This window comes from Phoxinus phoxinus, assembly GCF_949152265.1.
Source record: "Phoxinus phoxinus genome assembly, chromosome: 16".
NCBI classification, from domain to species: domain Eukaryota; kingdom Metazoa; phylum Chordata; class Actinopteri; order Cypriniformes; family Leuciscidae; genus Phoxinus; species Phoxinus phoxinus.
The window spans coordinates 8,240,082-8,261,859 of NC_136891.1; the positions used below are offsets into that span (position 1 = coordinate 8,240,082).

Sequence of the window (21,778 nt, forward strand, 5' to 3'; positions counted from 1 at the left end):
GCATCTCTCTTATCCTTGATGGACTTTTTATCTGTCAAGCAAAAAGCTGTTAACCGAGTGTGTCATTGCGCAGTAATTTCATGCTTTAGCGGGTTGAGATCATACAGCGGCCTAGACGTCACCACAGGCTGTTTATAAACTAACATGGCTGCTTGGCTGCTTCCAAAACAAAGGATTTTTCCCTTTCTTTCTAAAATAATTCAGCCTGATTGGTCCTTTAACGCTCCACTCTCACCTAAAATGGACATGTTCTTGAGAAGGTCAGGTAAAATTGTTTCACTGACATCCGAATCTGTTTTTCTTGCACAAGCTCATAGCAAATTACCTAATGTTTCTCAGCTACCTCCTTTACCTTTTTGTGATTGCAATATAGGCGACTAAACAATATTTCTCATTTGTTTTGACCTTTAATAAATACTGCAACTACATTTTAATAGGAGAGTCCGAAAATGCGATTTCTGTCATTTTTTACCATTATTTATCATTCTAAACCATGACATAAAAGAAGATATTTTGAAGAATCTTTCAACTGTTGTCCACACAAAGAAAATGGGATCCAAACAAAATTTAACCCCATTAACCTCCACTGCATAGTTAATAAACTGAGACAATCTTCAAAATAGCATCATTTGTGTTCCACAGAAGAAAGCCATACAGATTTGGAACGACGTGAAAGTGAGCAAATAATGACAATGTTTGATTGAAGATTGGCTTTAAGTGAAATTTAAATAACTGCAAAGGTAACAATCAATATCAACTGATACTAATACATTAAATATATCTATTAAAGACATCTATAATAGATTTTTTAAAAACACAAAATAGTACTTTAGTCGCAAGCTAATAAGTAAGCTGTGATGGAAGTACAGTCATTTAATTTATTGTACTGTTGAGTCCCTACCTGGGATTGTGCCAAAAGAAACATTGTAAATATGTCACTCACAGCCTTTAGTTTTAGTTTGACATTAGTAAACACTATATTTAATTCAATTCAAAGGGAATGCTTTCATTTTGATCCAGAAGACTTTACACAAAAATGAGGTTTAGAAATTCATGTTTTTAATGCATCAAGGGCCATACTAAACAGGGCAAATTAGCGTAAGAGCGCAATTCATAAAAAAGCACGGATGGAAGTGGAAAGTTCTGTGCGGTATCGTACAGACACAGCCGGATCATTTCCATAATGGCCAACGCAATCTACCAAGAGCAGCGCAAATTAGCGTCTGGTTTAAAACATGCTTATTTTTGGGCGTTAAATAATGCCGCAAAAAAACTGTAAATTGACGAGCACAAACCTTAGTAAATCACCTTGCATGATTCCTTTAAATACGCTCCTCCCATAAATTCCAATAAAGTCACCTGCAAAAATAACTGTCCATGCCTTTTCAGCTCAAATTCTTCACTGCGTGTCTTTATTGAATCCTTATAGTATAGTTTTTTAACACCAAAAGCAGTTTGGCGCTGGCGCAAGGCAAGCTATTATTAAATCTGGCCCCAAGTTGGTAAAAATACAATGCATTGATTTGCATGACTATGGCCCGTTTTCACAGACAGGGTTTAGATTAAGCAAGGATTAGGCCTTAGTTAAGTTTTTATAAACATGCCTTTGAAAAACACATTACGAAATTACCAAACAACGGCACTGGCATATTATAAGATATATCAGTGCAAGTTGCTTTCAGTTAAAACAACTAAAACATCCACTTTATTCTGGGACTAGGCTTAAGCCTTGTCTGTGAAACCGGGGGATTGTATTTGTATTTGTAGAGCTTCATAGCCATAATGACTTTGTCTTGACAACATTATGTCTGATTCTCATGACATTTATACCAGCAAGTACCAGATGGTATCAATGTTCATTTCCAACACCTTAAATGAGGGCACTTAAAGCCAAATGCTGTTGCTGTTTTTAAATGTGTTTCAAGGTGGTGGTAAATGAAGAGCAGACCTGTCGATTTGCTAATGTCCAATAGGCTAAATAGAAAAATATAGAGTGGGGAGAGGAGAGGGATGTCAGATCTGTGCATCAAACCAAAAGCACAGCAATATACACAGATTTATATCCATTCTGTTGAGGAGAGCACATATGCAGCTCTCAATAGAGACAAAGTACCACTGATATTTTCTATGGAGAATTTGAGATGTTTCTGCCAGTCTTTCTCTGCACTTTCATGACTTGCCAACTTTACCTGCAACCAACCAAGTAGTTAAATATTGGATCTTGTTTTGAAAGAAACCTATGATACACGAACAGTATCATAAAGAAATGCAGCAATGACATGTTTGTCTGTGCACAAATAATCTATTTTCATTCAAAATGTTTTTTCTTCAGTGTGCAATTTAAAATTACATGAAATTAGCTAGTTAGTCGGACATACATGTGTGTAAGTGTGTGTGTGTGTGTGATCAATCTACTGAGAATGGAAAATCCACTATGCGCCAAAGTTCTGGTGTTTTAAAAATGGAAAATTATATAAATATATAATTCCACAGATCCTTTTATGATTAGATAGAGTAATATTTTTAGAATGCCAGTGGCAAAATATTCCACTGCACATAACCCTGCATCCTCCTCCCTTCATTTCAGTGTCCATATTTGTAAAGGAATGTCATTTATTTCCACTACAAATAATTTGCTTTGAAATGTCCGCTGAAGGCTCTCAAAAAGGAACATAACACCATGTAACCCGTTGTAATAAAGTACAGTCATACTTCAGCTATATTTATCTCCATCTGTTTAAAATATTACTTCTATTTGTTTATTACTTTGTATATCTGGCCTCATATACTCAAGGCATAAAGTGATACTCATAACCTCAGTGTTTCCATTTGGGTTTGTTTTCTAAACACATTCCATGGCTGTGATGGCCAGATGTTGTATATTTTTGGTGTTAATAATTAAATAATCACTACTATTATTGTTAATACGTGGGGTTAGTGATTTGATCAACCCTAAGTGTAAACCTTGTAAATATTACCGCACTGTTTGTGCTATATGGACATGAATAATAACTCCGATTCTGCAGGGCTGCGTTTCCCAAAAGCATTGTGAGCCTAAGTTGATCATAGAGACCATTGGTGGCAATTGTTCTACGATCAATGCTTTTGGGAAACGCAGCCCAACCTGTCTTTACTTTTCTAAGCAGACAGGTTTTTGTTTTTCGACTTTGACTTGAAAAATAAGGACCAGAATATCAGTAATTCGCTCTTTTGACTATAAGCCAATTGGCAACCACCAGTAGCAGCCTAGAAATAAACCTGGTCTGAGTTGTGAACAAACCTGGACGCTGTTTACAGTACACTGTGCCACTGAAAATTCAGCTCATATTTGGAAAGCCATTTATCACAAAAAAATTGGGAAATGTCTGACTGCCTTTCTAAAAAAGACCAGGATGAAGCTGTTTGACCAAGGGAGGCTAATAAAGCTAGTTAATGTGCCTGAAAGGGACACCAGCATCCACAACACAACATATGCTGATGACCAGTAGTGCTGTGACGTTAGTGAGTGATCTCATTTCAAGGTGCAGTGGATCAGACGAATGTGCTTTGATCGGCATTTCACACACCATCAAGTTCTTGTTACATAATTCGCTCTGGATACACTTGACATCTTGCAAAACTTCAGGGAAGTGCTGAGTCAGAAAGCTGGAGTATAGAAAATGTGCACATACCGAATGCGCGGACTCATCTGGTGTCACCTGTCATCGCTGAGTCATTCAGAATCGGCCCAGCTGTCACTGCTGATACACACCTCACGTCCTGACACACGGTGGACACGACACATCCACAGCTGTCATCTCCGGGGACGTTCACTTTTGGCACTGAGATGAAGGAATATGCTGGAGGTTTTTCACAGATTGTGACAGGATACAAGGTGTTTGGCGAATTGACGCTGTGGAAGAGAACTGGCTCAGCCATCCATCTGTTTCTGCAGGAGAATACCAATCCTTCATCTTCCCCTGTCTCTGGACATTTTTATAGAGCACATTCACTATTCCCTGATGCTAAAAATGACATGTTTAGATTCTACGTGTTGGGAAGAATTGAGCCGAGTCTCTAGTGACTGATGGTAAATAGTCATTTAGACGACATTTTTATCAAAAGCAACAAATTGTACACTTATCACAGAACAATCCCTTCAAGCAGGAGTCTCAAACTCAGGTTACCCGAGACTAAAAAGAAATTTGATTTGCATGCAGGGTTGTAAGTATAAACTATTCACACCCGAAGGGTTGTGTGATTCAGCCAGCAGGAAGTATGAGACCCTTAACTGTCAATATAGGGATCAAACCAGAAACTTTAGCTTTTTTAGTCACAAACCTTCAATTCTACAATTATATTAACTTACATCACACCATCCACACTTTATGTGATACTGATTTCACAATCTCTACCTGAAATACATTTTTGATACAAATCAAGCATGTCTCGTGGGCCTCACGTTATGTTTTATATTTACTTCCCCATGCCATGTTAGGTATAAGAACTTTTGGGCATATTTGAGGGGCTTCATGTTGAATACCTATTTTTGGTGTACACATTAGCCTCACTTCCAACTGCTTATGTGCAATGCCTTTAAAAGGCAAAGCAAACCCAACACTGAGACATTTACCATTTTAACAGGTCTCTGAAAATAATACAATTAAATACCTCGCTAAGCTGAACAATCAAATCAGGAATGTGATAGCCTGCGCACATTTGATGGCGTTCTTTTGGAAAATGCTAATCGTTCTAAGGTGTTTCTATTCCAGCAATCCTGTTTCAGATGCTACCCTGAAGGAGTTTCATAACAGCGTGTTTTTACTTATTTAGTAAGCTATTTAAAAAGCTTTAAACTATCCCTTTAAAGGCAACTATCCCTTTAAGTCCTCATGGTGAAGGTTAGAATACATTTGATTTGGGAAAATCCTGTCTTTAACACATTAGGCTGAGAGTGCTGAAGGTTGCTCAGGCCCAGCAGGACTGATTATTGAACTGAGAGACGAGCTGCAGATAGAATTGCTTTCATCAGTTCCTCTCCTGCCCAGGAAATTAATATAAAGTGTCATAACTCAGCCAATCTGTCTCTCCAACAGTCTCCAGTTCTGGCTGAGCTGATTGGATGTTTCGCGAGGCGTGCCTAGTCCAAAAACTGCTCTGTCTCATAAAGAATACAATGACGTTCATCTTGTCAGTGATATGCTGACAATATTCGCAATCATTCTCTCGTGACACTGATAAGATTGATATTGGTGGAACGGCTCTTGCTTGTTTCTGGCACAGTAAAGAAGCATTCCTGCTCAACTTTCTCTGTCCTCTGTGAAGACATGAATTATTCATGTTTTGACATTTGCCAGTAGACAGAATTGAAATATTCATCTCTTGTTAATACACCTTGTTTATTTTTTTGTCTTTCAGGAAATGTTCGAGGCGCTCTTCCTTGCGTACGATGAGGGTGTGACGTTCCAGCAGTTTAAGAGCTTCCGACGTGTACGGATCAATTTCAGCAACCCCAAAGCAGCAGCCAGCGCTAGAATAGAGCTGCACGAGACACCTTTCAGAGGAAAGAAACTCAAACTCTACTTTGCCCAGGTGAGAAGTGGTAGTTAGTTACATATAACACAACAACACAAAAGACAAACTAAGCATTTGCCAAGTGATATCATGTTTTTTCTGCATAAGCCTGAGCTGATTAAGCAAAGTATAGTGTGTCATTTCTCCGCCACTAGTGCCACCAAACTCAATACTAGAAAAGACAATACCAATTTTTACAATGCCATGTCTGAACATTTATAGATAAATAGGACAATAGAAAAAGACAGATTGATTGATTGGTTGGTTGATTGATTGATTGGATGATTGATTCATTGATTCATTGATTCATTGATTGGATGTTATGTGGAGTGTGGCCCTTGTTCAATTTTGCCAAATCTTTATTGAATGATGTTCTTGCATAATGTTCTCAGATGCGAAACATACAGCACATATTTGTGAATAGCTACTTGAGAAACATCTGGTTAGATCTCTCCATCAAGTGTTCCAGTCACGACTGAATCCTGACTGGACTAACACACTCTCTGGCTCTCAGGTGCAGAAACCAGCATCCGAAGGAGACAATTTGCACCTGGCTCCTCCCCAGCCTTCGAAACAGTTCCTCATCTCCCCTCCTGGCTCCCCTCCAGTCGGCTGGCAACAGATTGACGAGACCACACCGGTTATTAACTACGACCTGCTGTATGCAGTTGCCAAGCTTGGCCCAGGTCAGTCACAACTCGCTTTCAATCTTTGTTTCAAGGCATCATTATCTCTGTGCATCATGTGCTAGTATGAAAGGTCTACACCTGAACTCTTAAGTTCAGCCTTGCGTGCTGATATATCACGTCGCATGCTATAAATCCTTATCCTCTCAAATCAAGCACATCCATTACTCACTCGGTTATCCGTTGTCTTAAATTGTCCCCTTCACTGCAGTGCAGGTGATTACTGTACGTCCACTATCCTGCTCCTAATCGATGCGCGTTCTTTAGCCGACCTTCAAGGGTGTGTGTGTGCGTGTGTGTGCGACTCCCACTGTGCCCTGATGAGCAGTTACCGTAGTCAGTGCTTGTGGAGCTGTAATGTGTTTTGATTAAAGCTGCCGTATAGTTGCTTCTGTTTATCTGGGTGTTTGACAGTGCAGACAGGGGGCTGTGTTTGGTATGGACCACACACACTTCCACACAGTGGGCCTGTGAGTGCCCTTGCTCTCCTGGGAACAGCTCAGCCATCTCGGAGTAAATAAGCACATTATGAAGCACCTCTGGGTGACCTTTTTCAGTGTCTCTTTCCTGTTACTGTGTATCTCCAGTTCCCAATTAGCGAGCTATCATGACTTTTCTGTGGATTTTTTATAGCATCGTGTATTAAATTACAAATGGATACTGTTCTTCCATAACGTTATGTTACTCTGTTAGGTTACCTAAAATCATCTTTGTCCTTTGTCGTTCCATTGTCCACCACTACTTTACTTATACAAAAAACACTGCGGTGGTACTATGATATATTTTTTAAAGCATTTATTAATCTTAGTTCATGTTATTTTCTACATATACATTTCTTTACATTTTAAGTCGTATAAATTAACATTCATATTTTGCGCATAAACGTGAATTAACAAGGAACAATACAGAGGAATTAACTACGCTTGATTAATGAATAATGTGAAATATTGCTGTTCATTGTAAGCTCATGAAACCTAATGGATTAATTATTGTAAAGTAGGACATATAATTTTGGCTAGTGTATGGTACATTAAGACTTTTAAAAAAGGCCCAAAAATGTAAGTTCTGTCATTAATTACTCACCCTCATGTCGTTTCAAAACCGTAAGACTTTTGTTCATCTTCAGGACACAAATGAAGATATTTTAATGAAATCTGTGAGCTTTCTGTCCCTAGACAGCTACGCAACTACTACTTTGACGCATCAAAAAGTTCATAAACAGATCGCAAAATTATTCCATATAAATTGAGCGGTTCATTCCAAATTTTCTGAAGGACTAAATGAGAAGTCCAGCATGAATATATAAGTGTATTTTTTTCTCAATTCACTGGCAGATGTTTCCCATATTTTTTAACTTGTTTACATATATAAATGTAAAAAAAATATCCGCCAGAGCAGTAACGCAAAATACACTTGAAAACAAATCTTAAAATGCTGTTGCTTCTCAAGTATATATATTTTTTCAAGGAAATTTTAACTACAAAAAAAGTCAAAATGCTAATTAACAATATGATTTTTGTAGTGTAGAGAGAGCAAGAAGACGCTACGACAGAAGAGACCAGAGAGAGAGCTTTCTGCAGATTTGCTCTTACTATCATTGACTCTTGCCTCATGAATATCATTCCTTTCTATCAAATCCATATCAACAGGCTCATGTCAATAACCTTGTATAAACGACACAGGCTGCATTTATGCTGTCTGCAGATTTCCAGTAATACTAGACAATCCCAGCCATCACCCTTTATCTGCAGAACTGGATCTTTCCAAAAATCAAGCCGAGAACACAACATCGTTACTGTCAGTCACTTTCACAGCTGTTTCAAACTAAACAATCCATCTGAGAGACGTTTTTTTTAGTGCCATGCGGTTTCTCGTAATGCGTCTAAATATGTCAGTATTATATCACTCAGCCTGATCCATCTGCCTCCCTGGCTAGAGCATCGTCGTCTTGTGTTCGCATCTAAACGGCTGCTCGGCACATTCAGTCCATCTTGCCCCGTTTTGCAACCAAACGGCTTTAGAGCACGTGAGTATATGACGGCTTAAAAGCTCCGGTTGGCAGTACATCGCTTATGGAACCAGGTCAATTTTGAATGCCACCCTCTGTTTGTTTGGTCTATTTTTAGCTGACAGTGTAAAAGGCGTTTGGGGATTATGGAGTAGGAACATTTGAATTATGCAACAGGGCCTGGCATTATGGACTCTCATCCATCAAACCCCCAAGGGATCAATTTCAAAATCCTGTGAAAACATCCTGCTGAATTCTAAATCTCTCTCTGCCTGGCTCTTTCTAAATAACTACGGAGGGTGTTTAAGTATAACTGATGTTTTAACCTATAGTATTTATGTAATGTGGCTATATGTGATGTGCATACAAATAAGTCATAGCTTATCACAGTGTTACAACGCTTACTCTGTAGTGCAGTCAAATACTTTACATGCTGTTAAAGGTAGAGGTAGGCAATTTTCAGAGAGGCTAGCGAAAGCGAGCTAGCTTTGAAAGCATGAGATCCCATCCTCCCTTCAGAGTGTCTCCAAAGCCACGGCTCCTTCAAAACATGAACGCAAACAGCAGCGGGCAAACAAAAGAGATGTCGAGAGACTGCGTTTATACCTCATGTCTCAAAGCACATAACAATTCATGCATTCGGACCGAATTCAATGATTGTACAAATATGTTATGGTCTTACGCCTTCCACAGACAATATATCTATATACATATAAATACATTTAGACCACTTCATTTAATGATTGCTCTCAGGATATGAAGAGACTATCAACCTGCATGACAAAAAATGTTTCTGGAAGAAATCACCTACCCTGCCTTTAAAGAATGTGCAGCTGTGATAGTATGAGTCACTGTGAGATGCAAGGCTAACATGCAGATGGTACACGAGATGTAGGACAATGAGAGTCTCAGCTTTTAGTAAGTTTTGCGATTGTTTCCTGTGCCTCCTTCAGCATTGGTCTGGTTTCACACTCAACTTGATTCTATCGAACCCTGCACTTGCATCCATCTTACATCATCACAAACGTGCACGCCGCATTATAGAAAACATTAAGCATGTCAATACATTGTGTTTTTTTATTATCTAATGCTATGCGCACCTGAGTGAACAACACTTGGGTTTACTGTATGTGCGTTGTATGAAGGTGACTTTCTGTTGCTTGTGAACACTCTTTTGAGGAGACAGCAGATTGTGAGCCATTCATTTGCCGCTCTGATTGCACTCACTAAACGTGATTTCACTGCACGCTCTCGCTCGTATCCAAGGTGAATCATCCCCATTGTCATCCTTTTATGTGTTTTGTTGAACTAATGATGTCGTCATCGGCTAAAATGCATGCGTTGCGCAGGTTACTTTATTTCCTAAACAAGTAGGCCTACAAACCCGAGTCCTTGTTGCTTTCACATTCACGTGAATCGCGCCACAGTTCCAGTCAGATATGGGCTGCGTCTGAAATCGCATACTCTCTTGAGGAGGTACTTATTTTGAATAATTACTTAACGACTTCTAAAAAATATGTTCTATATAATATGTGTGCAGTTTGAATGTAATCTGGACATACAACGTTCGCCATGTTGCTATTATCATGTGAGCTTCAGTTATGTCGCTTCACTTCCATTCATAAATCCTCTCCCGTCCCGTGGCCTTTTGGGATAGTAAAGTGTCCATCGAATGCACACTTCAGAATGTCACCTCTATTATCAGTAATGTGAAATCGGACACACTTCTTTTGTCACATACTGTTTTTCGCCTACTATAGTAGTAGGGAAATATGCGATTTCAGATGCAGCCATGGTGATCACGTGTGCCTTGATAACCAATCACATTACAGCCTCTTCATTGAGTTGTGAGACTGTCAATCACTTTTTGCAGATACCACAGAAATGAATGAGACATTAATAAAAAAATAAAAAATAAAGGTCTCTTGTTTTATTAGCAGGTGTTACCCTTTTTTGGCTAAGGTTGCAGGCTTGCCTTCAAGTGGCTTTGGTTCCAGTGAAACCAAACTCAGACCCCCTCTGACAGGTAGTCTCAGGTTCGGTAACTCGGTCCGCATGACAGCTTTCACATTACCAATTTTTCATTTTTCATGAACCGTGAAAGAAAAGTAATAAAACATTTACTATAAAATATGTGTAGATTTTACATATATTTATATCTGAATGACAATGTTAATGGAAAAAGCAGGGGCTAACTGTTTATGCTAACCAGCCAAACCTTGATTTAGCTCGCCATACAGCGACATGCTCAATGGAAAAATGCATGCATATCACACTGTTTTACATCACAGTGACACATACAACGCTTACTACTTCACATATATAAACATACACACCAGTGCTAGATTTGTATCAAGTGGCCATATCCCCTCAATGGCTGCTGGGAGGTTGTGTAAGTGAGTCTTTCAGAGTTGCATAATCCCAGAGCGGTACATTGAAACGGCTTCACTTTTCTAGTGGTTTCACAGCCTGTTCTGAGGTCAGCCAATCAGAAATGTTTCCACATGCTTAGGGTGAGAAAAGAAGCCACAGGCTGGTCCTAAAAAGAATATTTTTTGTGTGTTAATCTCTGCTTATTGCATAATGCCGATAAAATGCTTATGGTTGTGATGATTTTGTGCTAATGGAAACCACCTCTTTCATTTGCAGGGAAAGGTTTTATAGGACATGCATAGGACAAAATACCACAACTAAAAAAAATAATAATAATTTTTTTATGAATAACTACACATAAATATAGATAGAGACCATCACATTTCAAATGAAAGAAGTGTCAAATATAAGTTGTCTGAGGATAACGCATCACGTATGCTTGCGTAAAATCAATCTGAACTGAATTACAGGACGGGAGATCACACTCCAGAGATCAAGCTGGCATCTTCTGACAATTAACAACTAATCCTCTGCTTTAAGTCTACAACATTTAATGTCAATTAAGTGTGAATTTAGAGAACAGTACATTATTGTTATTGATTACCACTTAATTGCCTGACAAAGAAGTCTAAATGAAGAAAGAGCAGCATTGAACCATGAAACAAGGCCCATGTTACTACAGTAGATGCAGTGCAAAGGGAAAAGACAAGCGCAAGGCAGACTGAATTGCATAATTCAGTTCAAATACCCATTTCAGCTAGGGCTAAAAAAGGGATACATTTATCTAGATATTTTGATATACTATTAGAGACTAGATTTTTGACTGATGACTCGAACAAATCTTTAAAACATATTTATCCTTAACTGTTTCTTACTGAAGTTTAAAGCAGAGACGCAAGATAAAGCATGCTTGCAAAATGAATACAAGGAGTCTTTATTTAAAGGGGTGGTACCGTGTAATGCCCTTTTCACAAGATGTAAAATAAGTCTTTGATGTCCCCAGATTGTGTATGTGAAGTTTTAGCTCAAAATACCCCACAGATATGTTTATATAGCATGTTAAAATTGTCACTTTTTGAGGGTGAGCAAAAACACACCGTTTTTTGTGTCTGTCCCTTTAAATGCAAATGAACAGCTGCTCCCGGCACAGAGGGCGGAGCTTCAACAGCTTGTGTCCTTTTATCTCACAGAGACATGTACTGAAAATTTCAACAACTTTTAGCCTTTTATGTTCAAACCGGAGTCAGACAATGATGGAGAGACTTCAGAATAAGTGACAACATGTAGAAGCAACAGGACATTTCTGATTGGTTAGTTGGTGAATTTATGTATCTTATGTGTAGTTGTCCTCTAGTCATTGATTGGCATATTCTCATTCTGTCATGATAATCTATAAATAGCGTTCCTGGGGGCTGGGTTTATGTAAATTTTAGGGTTGGTGATGTCACTAACCCTGGAGGAATGTCGTGTAGTCCCTACCAGCCGTTTGTTGTAGTCCTTAAAATTATTTCTTTAAAAGCAAATATCTCCCTTTGCTTTGAACTTTGAGCTTCGTAACTTTGCAGATGTTTTTTATGCTCACACAGCAACATGACACACTAACTAAAGTTAAAAAAGTGAAGTTGATTTTGCCAGCAAAATCTTCACAAATATTTCATGAGTGTTCAATACATGGGCCAGTCCTAATTTCAATATTAATACGTAACATTGACTGAGATCTGTTTTGCCGCTTCAGTGACGTTTCACTCCCTCAAAGTTTTGACCTTGTCCGCCTGTGATGGGCTTCAGTCACAAAGCCGGCGCATGTTAATAGCAATTGAAGGCAATTAGGGAACAGAGGAGACGGTACAAACTAGTGAGCAATCCACAGCACTCAAGTGGAACCATGTGGCAAGCTAAACAAACAGCCCATTCAGCCCAGGCACCTTGACTGTGTTAGACTGCTGTCGGATGGCAATAATGATTGTGGTTGTTGTGGAAGGAAGCTTTTTTTTCCATTGTTAAGCGTGTGTTTCCATACACAGGTTTGTGTCTGAGAGGCTGTGTTTCCACATGGCCCGCACTGAAACTGTACAGTACAACAATACACGCACACTCCAGCTCATTAAAGCAAAAGGCTTTTGTTGTTCCCTGCTCTGTTTACAAGGCGCATACCCAGCCGCTTCACCCTGAGAAAGCAAAGGCACTTAATGAAATATTCCTGCTGCATCTGTGGACGCTTAGATAACAGACCTGGAGCCAAGCATGTGGGGTGTGCAGGGCCCAGAGAGGGTTCTTATAGCTACACAAAGCACAAGCACTTTTCAAATGAACACCTATGAACCTGATCTGAGGCTTTGAGAGCCTATGCTTTAGATTTGTACTGGATTCAGATCTCAAACTATGTGGCATATTTATTAGCATGAATGCGTTAAGAACTGTCATGCTCAATCGTTTCTTCAAAATGAGGACCAGGGGTCCAACGGTCCCCTAAAAATAACAGACATCGACATACACAATTTGTTTCAGTTCTGAGCAATGTAAGTTTTTGAGACAGTGACAGAAACCTGAACGCATGAAAATGGTGTCAGGAACACACTGATTGCACCCCGAGAACACACACTATGCATCTGAGGGTTCTGCCACTGTGAAAATCTAAAGGTGCAGTTTGTGCACTTTTTTCCTGATACTGCTGATCAATCCATGCGGAAACCCAAGCGGACTAACCAGAACTCTTAAAGCAACACTAAAGAATTTTTTTTTACCTTAAAATAATGTTTCCAAAATCGTATCAGTGGTTCATCAAGTCGTAACAAGATTGAAAGGCACTTCTGGATTCGCTCTGCGGCCCTATATCTGCTACAACCGCACTATGCAAGTCTGCCAGATCGGGTAGCGTTTCTGTAGTTCGAATAAGAAAAACTTTACAAATTTGACTTGCTTTACGTCAAGCGTTACAATAGTCATTATTTAGTTTTTCTTCGTTTCTGATGTCGCAATACATCATACTTTCATGAAATCATGCAACATACTCTACCTTGTCTGTGGACGTTGTTCATTCCAAAGCCGGTGCTGGATAAACAGCGAGCGTGTGTGCGACAGTAGCTGCGGTAGGCTAAATTATTCACGACAGCGGTAATGGACAATCCCGCTTCCGACCTGTAGGGCGACCGAAGAGGAAAAGTTCTTTAGTGTTGCTTTAAGGTTATACTGCCACTGTAGAGGTTCGAAACAGGCATAATGTCAATGGATCAAAGTACGCTACAGCATGGCTCCTCGCTTTTGACTATTTATCTGAGGGTATTTTCAATCACGCTGGCAGATGGCTGACACCAAATACGCAGCAATTTGCACGAGTCATTATCCATTCACGGGCTGTTATTCAGTCTGCAGCTGGGATTATCAGATTGGTTCGGTTTCCTTGTACGCTCCTGCTTCTACGAGGTTCTCGCTATATAAAGGGTTAATTTTTTTCAATCAGAAGAGGGGGTTTATTTTTAGGACGGTTGCTTAGGAATGCAGAAATTGTCATTTGTGTTTTCGGAGAGGAGGACTTTAAAAGGATGAGCGGAAGTGAACTGTTTTGCCCCTCTTTCCAAAGAATGCTCTAAAAATACCCTGTGTCGGCCCACTGAACCTATACTAACCAGACGAAATCCATCTGGCCTTTCTGCAGCCACACTCGCTCACCACCTCTCTCTTCTCAGCGGTGCGCGCCTGTCATACACGCACACACACACACAGCTCTTGATGAGTGGCGGAGGATAGAGCTGGAGAGAGATGTGCTCCGCATGCCAAAGAAATCACTGCTGATTTAATAAAGACTCGTTTTTAGCAGCTCTTCCTGCGAAGTAACATCACCACAAACACCGAACAACCGTATGTTTTGATCCCCTTGTAGGGATTCGAACGGTCTACGAAGCCTTTAAAGTTTCATCTCTGCGGTAACCAGCTTGATTGCTTGCTCTTTCTGTCTTCGACTGTCTGACCCTTGACGTCAATATGCAGCATTGACGTCATGCCCAGGTTTCTGAGAGAAGCTGAGCCCTCGGGAGGCTGTGCAGGAGAAGAGGAATGCGAGGGATTGTAAATTTGTAGGAACATAGCTGAGGAATTGTTTGAACGGGTGCGTTTTGTATGAATAAAACATAAGATGCGTAACTGATAGAGGAATTAGGTCAAAATAGTGAGAAGATTCAAACTTTTTGGATGCAGTTCACGTTTGTTTGCGTGCATACGAGCGCACAGGATAAAAACACAAGGGGAAGAAAGACTGTGTAAGCCAGACTTCTAGAAAAGCATAAGATAAGAGGGTCTTTAGAGTGTGCTGGATCTCTGGTGACCACAATGCACTGCACACACATGCCGCCCAAAGGCACAGTTGTAAACTTTGATTTAGCTCCCTGTTCTGTTCTATCGTGGCAAACAAACACAAAAAGAGTGAATTCGTCTAACACATTTCAAATATTGACCCTCATCCAGCCGTCGTGCAACTGGGATGGAGAGATGCAGAAAAGCTGCTTATCTCTTGTGAATGTGTGCGGTTGTAGTTTTAATTACCTGAAGTGTGGAAACCCCTCCAGACTGCTCTGACTGACGGGCTCTGGAGATTTCTAAGTGAACAGATCTCATTCTGGTAGTGTTAAGGATTTTTAGCATTGGATATAGAACACTGTCCCCCAGTGCATTCGGTGTATGTTTAATGCGTGTAATGCTATGTATCATTGCTGGTATTCTCTGGCAAAACCGCAGTTAAAGCCAGCCTAAAATATCCTCGCTATGCTCACATTGAGATCCGGAGAGGGAGAGCGCCCTCTAGGTCTCATTGTTAGTATTGCGGGGTAAATATGCATTCCATTCAGGAGTCTGAAGTGGGAAATTCACTTTATATTGCAGACAGATTAGCAATGATGCTAGCATGTGTTTTGACCAAGTAAAAATGCACATCTCTCTCTGCAAATGTTTGCTGGACAGTTTTTTAAACCAGACAGAAGTACATTTGACTTATTAATGCATTGTATTTGCTTAAAAGTGGTTGTTTACCATTAACTATTAACATGTGACATCATATACCCTCACCAAGGTGAAACCAGGGATCCAAGTTGGATGTTGCATGGAATGCATTATATGTACAAAAACTTTATTTTTATTTTTATTATTGCTACAGTATCAAGTTAGTGCTCGGTAAAGACAAAAAAAAACTTGACAATGTTAGATAAAGATCTGTATTTAATTTCTTTTTTTTTTTTATAAAAATAAGAACATTTTGTTTAAAAAAAAATTTAATGCAAAAATTATATTTAAAATCTTCTTTTTCCACCAATTAAATGTAATAATTTCCATTTAAACACCAAATAATAATAATAAACAATACAGGTAAAACTGGAAAAAATTTGAATATCGTGCAAAGGTTTTTTATTTTATTTTTATTTATTTCGCCGCATTGAGGCAGTAATTAATGCAAAAGGGCCATACATATGCATGATTATACTTTTCAGTGGGCCGACATTTCTGTATGTAAAATCCTTTTTTTTATTGATTTCATTGAATTTGGGGTTTTCATAAGCTGTAAGCCATAGAAAGCCAACTTTTGCACGATATTCTAATTTTCCGAGTTTCACCTGTACCTACAATACCATTCAAAGGTTTGGTGTATTAATCAAATCTTACGTGCAAGTTAAAAACACACAAAATTAAACCTTTCTCTCTTAAAGGGATAGTTCAAGCAAAAATGAAAATGCTGTCATCATTTACTCACCTTAATGTTGTTCCAAACCTGTATACATTTCTTTGTTCTGCTGAACACAGGCCACCAGGCCACTTTGGGGCACCATTGACTCCTATAGTAGGAACATAAATACTATGGAAGTCAATGGTGCCCCAAAACTTTTCAGTTTCCCACATTCTTCAAAATATCTTTCTTTGTTCAACAGAACAAAGATATGTATGCAGGTTTGGAACAACCTGAGGGTGTAACAAATGTTACAAGTATTCGATATATGAGCCAGTTCAGAAACTCTCAAGCTGACAGATTCTTCTCTTCTACACACACAGGTGAGAAGTTTGAGCTGCATGCAGGCACGGAGTCTACGCCCAGCGTGGTGGTCCACGTCTGCGACAGTGACACGGAGGAGGAGGAGGAATCAAAGATCAACCCTAAACCAAAAATCATCCAGACCCGGCGCCCAGACCTGCCAGTCTCACACTGAACTCTACAGCTCCACACAGAGTCAGGAGGATTTGAGCCCTCCACCATCTCCATCACAGGATCTCGGCCACCCTCCTTCAGAACCTTGTTAAACACACAACCAGGGTCTGAGGGACTCTGATCTGTGTTTCTCGTTCAGCACACACATGTATACAATCCTCAATGTGCTGTCACAAGTTTTTTTTTTTTTTTATGTTGGCAATACTCTGTGTTCAATATGGCCGCTCTCTGTCCCTCTTTCCCAATCTGACTCTGTTGTAATGTCATCTGATCACCAGTTAGAGGCAGCATGTACCTGTCCCTGCTCTCACCTACGTCTCTGATTGGCTACTGGACTGTGGCACATGATGGTGTCAGATGTGCCTATTGGCTAATAGCTGGCCATTTGGCTTTGCTCTTGCACAGCAAATATGTATCATTTGTACCCAGCAAGCCATTAATAATAGTATGTTCTTCATAAGGGCATGCAAGCCACTAAATGTGGCTAAACACCAGCGCTGCATGTGGCACCCTTAAAAATATATCTTGCCTAACAAATTTCTGTCGAATAATCCTAGAATGGTAAACGGTTCACGTGTGCATAGCAAAAAGTGCAGACTGCAGGAATAGTTCCCTTCAGGCCAGTGCATGTTCTGGTAGCAAAATATACGTTTTTATTTCCCGCTATGTATAATTGTCTACATGTCTCGCCGACAGTGTTCTTACAGAAAAACGATGCTATTCTGAACAATAAGCTGAAATTTTGTTCATACCATGCACCTTTCAATGGAAACTATGAGTTGCTCCCTCAATATGAATCTTTTTTTTGTGTGTGTCGTGCTTGGTCCCCAACGCCCCTTGTAAGACGGAAACCTTAAAGAACTTTTTTTCCCCAATAGCTCCCATTACAGTTTTGATGGCATCAATGGCTAATCAGATGTCATTTTAATGAAGTCTGTAATATGCATGGTTACTCGTTTCTAGAATTTATCGTAGTTGTCCAAAACCATAGATTTCCTCGTAGTTTGTGAGACTTTGTCCCAGTTCATTTCTAATCATTTCAAAGAAATCATGTATGATGCTGTTGAGACAGATCTTCCAAGTGCTATTACACAGTGTGTAACAAAAAGCTATTGTTATGAGGGTGATGCCGACCTTTCTTATCCTATTCAATATCTTTTTGGTGTGCTTAACTCATAAACGGATTATTTAACAAAAAACCAACAACTGATTTATGTATCCATAGTACATGAAGGCATGCACAAACCATATCCGTAGATTTGAGTCGCAAAAGGCGCTATACAACCCCGAGTAGTCGGCAAACGCACCACAAAAAAAAGCATTAGTTAGTTAAGGTTATATTATTTCTTCCAAGACTATAAATGACACCCATCCCGGACAGTATATCAACACTGTGATGTGTCATTACTGTGATACTTGACTGACACCCTACGCTGAAGTATTATTGTACGAGTGTGTTGTACATTTAAGAAGGTTATCAGGCTCAAACATCTGTTGTTCAGTGTTCACGACTTGTTAAGGGTAGCCACAGCTTTCATAATACCATCTTTCCTGTTGAATTGGATTGTTCCTTGGTCCAAACGCTGTCTGTCTGTGTCCATTAGCCTAAAAGAATGTAGAAGTAATAAGCCCCATCCCGTTGAAGCAGTGACTCCTTCGCTGTTCTGGAAACAGGGTTCTTACTGCTCTCTTTTGACATCGCCGTCTGCATTGTGACACAGATGTTTCCATATGCTACCGTAACCTCAAGCCTTATTTGATTTAGCGCTCACAAGGTTAGCAGTGCACACTCTGGTCCGCTTCTCTGAAAATACGAGGCATGGGATCAGAACACGTCAATACGATAAATGTGTAAACGAATGGAGCGAGAGCAATATAACAAAACCGATACCAACGGTCCACTGCCTTGGACTTTCCCTTCCAATTCATTATTGCCTGCTTGGCCAATCAGCTCTTCCCATATTCTCTTCTCACAATCGACAAAAATCTATCGCAGTCTCTCATGCTGCCAGCCTTCCTTACTGTCATGTAATTTAAGATTTTTGTATTGTTCTGTATTGCACTTTCTTATTCACATGACTGTACACGGTATCATTCAGTAACTGTATTTCCTTTTGATTTTTCATGTACTCCTGAAGACATGATTAATATCTCTGTTCTTAAAGTCTTTGATCTGGAGTTAGTGTCACTGATGTTGGAGAACAATATCTGTATTGTGTATACTCGTGCAAGACCATTGGTGTTCTTGTCATCTACATGTGCGTCCTGCCTGCCGACACTGAGGAGACATATCTGTATATATTAATCAATATTTTTACTGCATTTTTGTACAAATATTCATGGTAGCCATGTACAAGTAGTTGAGATGATTCTTTGTTAGTATTAAAAAAAAAGTTTGGTTTTAAAACTCGGGTGTGAATTTTGATGACTACTATACTGTACGATAGATAGATAGATAGATAGATAGATAGATAGATAGATAGATAGATAGATAGATAGATTGAGCGATTGATAGATTGAGCGATTGATAGATTGAGCGATAGATAGATAGATAGATGGATGGATGGATGGATGGATTGATAGATAGATTGAGCGATTGATAGATAGATAGATAGATAGATAGATAGAGCGATTGATAGATAGATAGATGGATAGATATGGATGGATGGATGGATAGATAGATAGATAGATAGATAGATAGATAGATAGATAGATAGATAGATAGATAGATAGATAGATAGATAGATAGATAGATAGATAGATTGAGCGATTGATAGAGCGATAGATAGATAGATGGATGGATGGATGGATTGATAGATAGATTGAGCGATTGATAGATAGATAGATAGATAGATAGATAGATAGATAGATAGATAGATAGATAGAGCGATTGATAGATAGATAGATGGATAGATAGATGGATGGATGGATGGATGGATGGATGGATGGATAGATAGATAGATAGATAGATAGATAGATAGATAGATAGATAGATAGATAGATAGATAGATAGATAGATAGATAGATAGATAGATAGATAGATCGATCGAACACCATAGATAGACCAATACAGCTCAAAAAAGCCAAACAGTGTCCTCACGGAACGCGCTGATGACGTGTGATGTTTGCGCGAGCAGTGTGCGCAGAAGTATGGAAATACGTTGACAGGCTGGTAGGACATTTGTATTATGTATATCTATGGGTAGGACCATAGACATAATAAATACATAATGTATTATGTCTATATGGGTAGGACATCCTATCGGATAGAACGAAAAAAATTTGGTCCTGCAACTTCCACCGAAGATAGATAGGGCTATAGGCCTACTTTTTATATATATATATATTTAGACCACTTCGATATTGATTGCTATCAGGATGTGAAAAGAAAAAGAAAGCACCAACTCAATAATATAATTAAACTTCTAGCCAATCATCATATGACCCTTTTTTTTTTTTATTAAGACTGCCCGCAAATGCAATTTCACTATCCACCGGAAGATGGCAGTCTTACCATCTGTTACTGATAACTACTCAAAGGTAAGAGAAAACAGACTGTTAATGAACATTTTAAAACTAAATTTCTACAAAATTTCACATTCATTATTTTGTCATTAACAATATGCTGTAATAAAGGGGAGATCGATCTGATTTAAATATGATGTCCTTTGTATGTCAATGTATGTCAATTATGCTTGCGGCTTGCCGCCTTAAACTTTTTAAGTGACAATCTTTTGTGACCCTCCCGGTCACTTCGCTAATCCAAGTAAACAGAGTGTGTGCGTTCCAGTCCCAGGTTCCAGGGCCAAAGTCAGTGCGTCACCAAGTGTCCTTGTTTCACAGCATTGCTGAAAGCAGCCTGTAGGAATCTGTGCCAGGCCAGGTTCCTGAGCACCAGTGCCAGCCTTGCCCAGAGAGACCCTCCGAGTGTGGCACAGGAATAGGTGCATGGAGCGGTCGCCACCTGCTCAGAGGATTAGCCAAAACCACACCAGAGACCCTCCGTAAACACCAATTGCTTTCTCAAACACATATTTTTGTTGTGAACACTGAAGGAATAGTGTCTTTGACTCGCGTAGAATATCACATTCACTGTAGGCTATATACTTCTAATAGGCCTAATGCAATTTCCAACGAGTTTAGCTTTCTCTCATTTTATTTTTACATCTAAGCTGTATTGAACCTTTTGGGGGGATATTAGGTAAACAGTAGGCTATCATATGACAGACTGCCTGAAAATTACCAGTAGCCATACCTTTGTTTACAGACATTTCCTTCAACTCACTTGAGTCCTTCAAAACACAACACACTGTGCTGCAGTAATGATGTATTTTTGTAGGCCAACCCAGAAACCTGCATCTCAGTCACAAGAACTCAATAGGATTTTTCCATTTGGCTTTTTAGATTTTTGCAGAATATAAGCTGTGACCAACAAAAGGTTATGATCTTTTGTTAATTTTTTTTATATTTTATTCACAAATGAAAATTTTCAATAAACTTTAATGAGTTTTGAAGCCTAAACTATCAGCAGAAGTAAAAAGCTAAACATAGGCTATAAATGAACTACACCACGGTCGTGGGAATCATTTTCAAGAGTGTGATTATAAACACAATGAGGATGTAAAAGCGGATTAGTGAGTAGATGAATTTTCCTGTTCGGACGTTTTAATGGCCTGACAACTTTTGTAGTCCCATTTAGTAAAAGCTTTAATATATATATATATATATATATATATATATATAAGGGGGTATTACTGATGCACCTATTACTTATGCTGTAGAATAAAATGTGAAAATATTTTGCGCTTGTTTTCACCGCAGACTTTATTTCAGGCATTTAACCAAACATTTTAAAAAATGCTAACTTGTTTCCGAGTTTTGGCCTTCAAAAATACATTATCCGCAGCACTCCATTTTAAAACACCCGTGAAAAATCAACAGAAAATTCGTTGATATTAAAATCATAATTGG

At 39.1% G+C, this 21,778-nt stretch overlaps 1 protein-coding gene across 2 annotated transcripts in view; it reads left to right on the forward strand.

Moving 5' to 3' along the window:
• The window catches only part of rcan2 (regulator of calcineurin 2), a 70,856-nt gene extending 51,598 nt beyond the window's left edge, over positions 1–19,258 (forward strand). Inside the window, exons 3-5 of one of the 2 annotated variants that reach the window (XM_079583521.1) lie at positions 5,398–5,571; positions 6,068–6,239; positions 16,654–19,258. In XM_079583521.1, coding sequence (XP_079439647.1) covers positions 5,398–5,571; positions 6,068–6,239; positions 16,654–16,808 — 501 coding nt within the window. In that variant the 3' untranslated portion in view covers positions 16,809–19,258. The remainder of the gene's footprint in view (positions 1–5,397; positions 5,572–6,067; positions 6,240–16,653) is intronic. The other variant, XM_079583522.1, reaches the window with a different exon arrangement.
• The last annotated feature ends 2,520 nt before the right edge of the window (positions 19,259–21,778 follow it).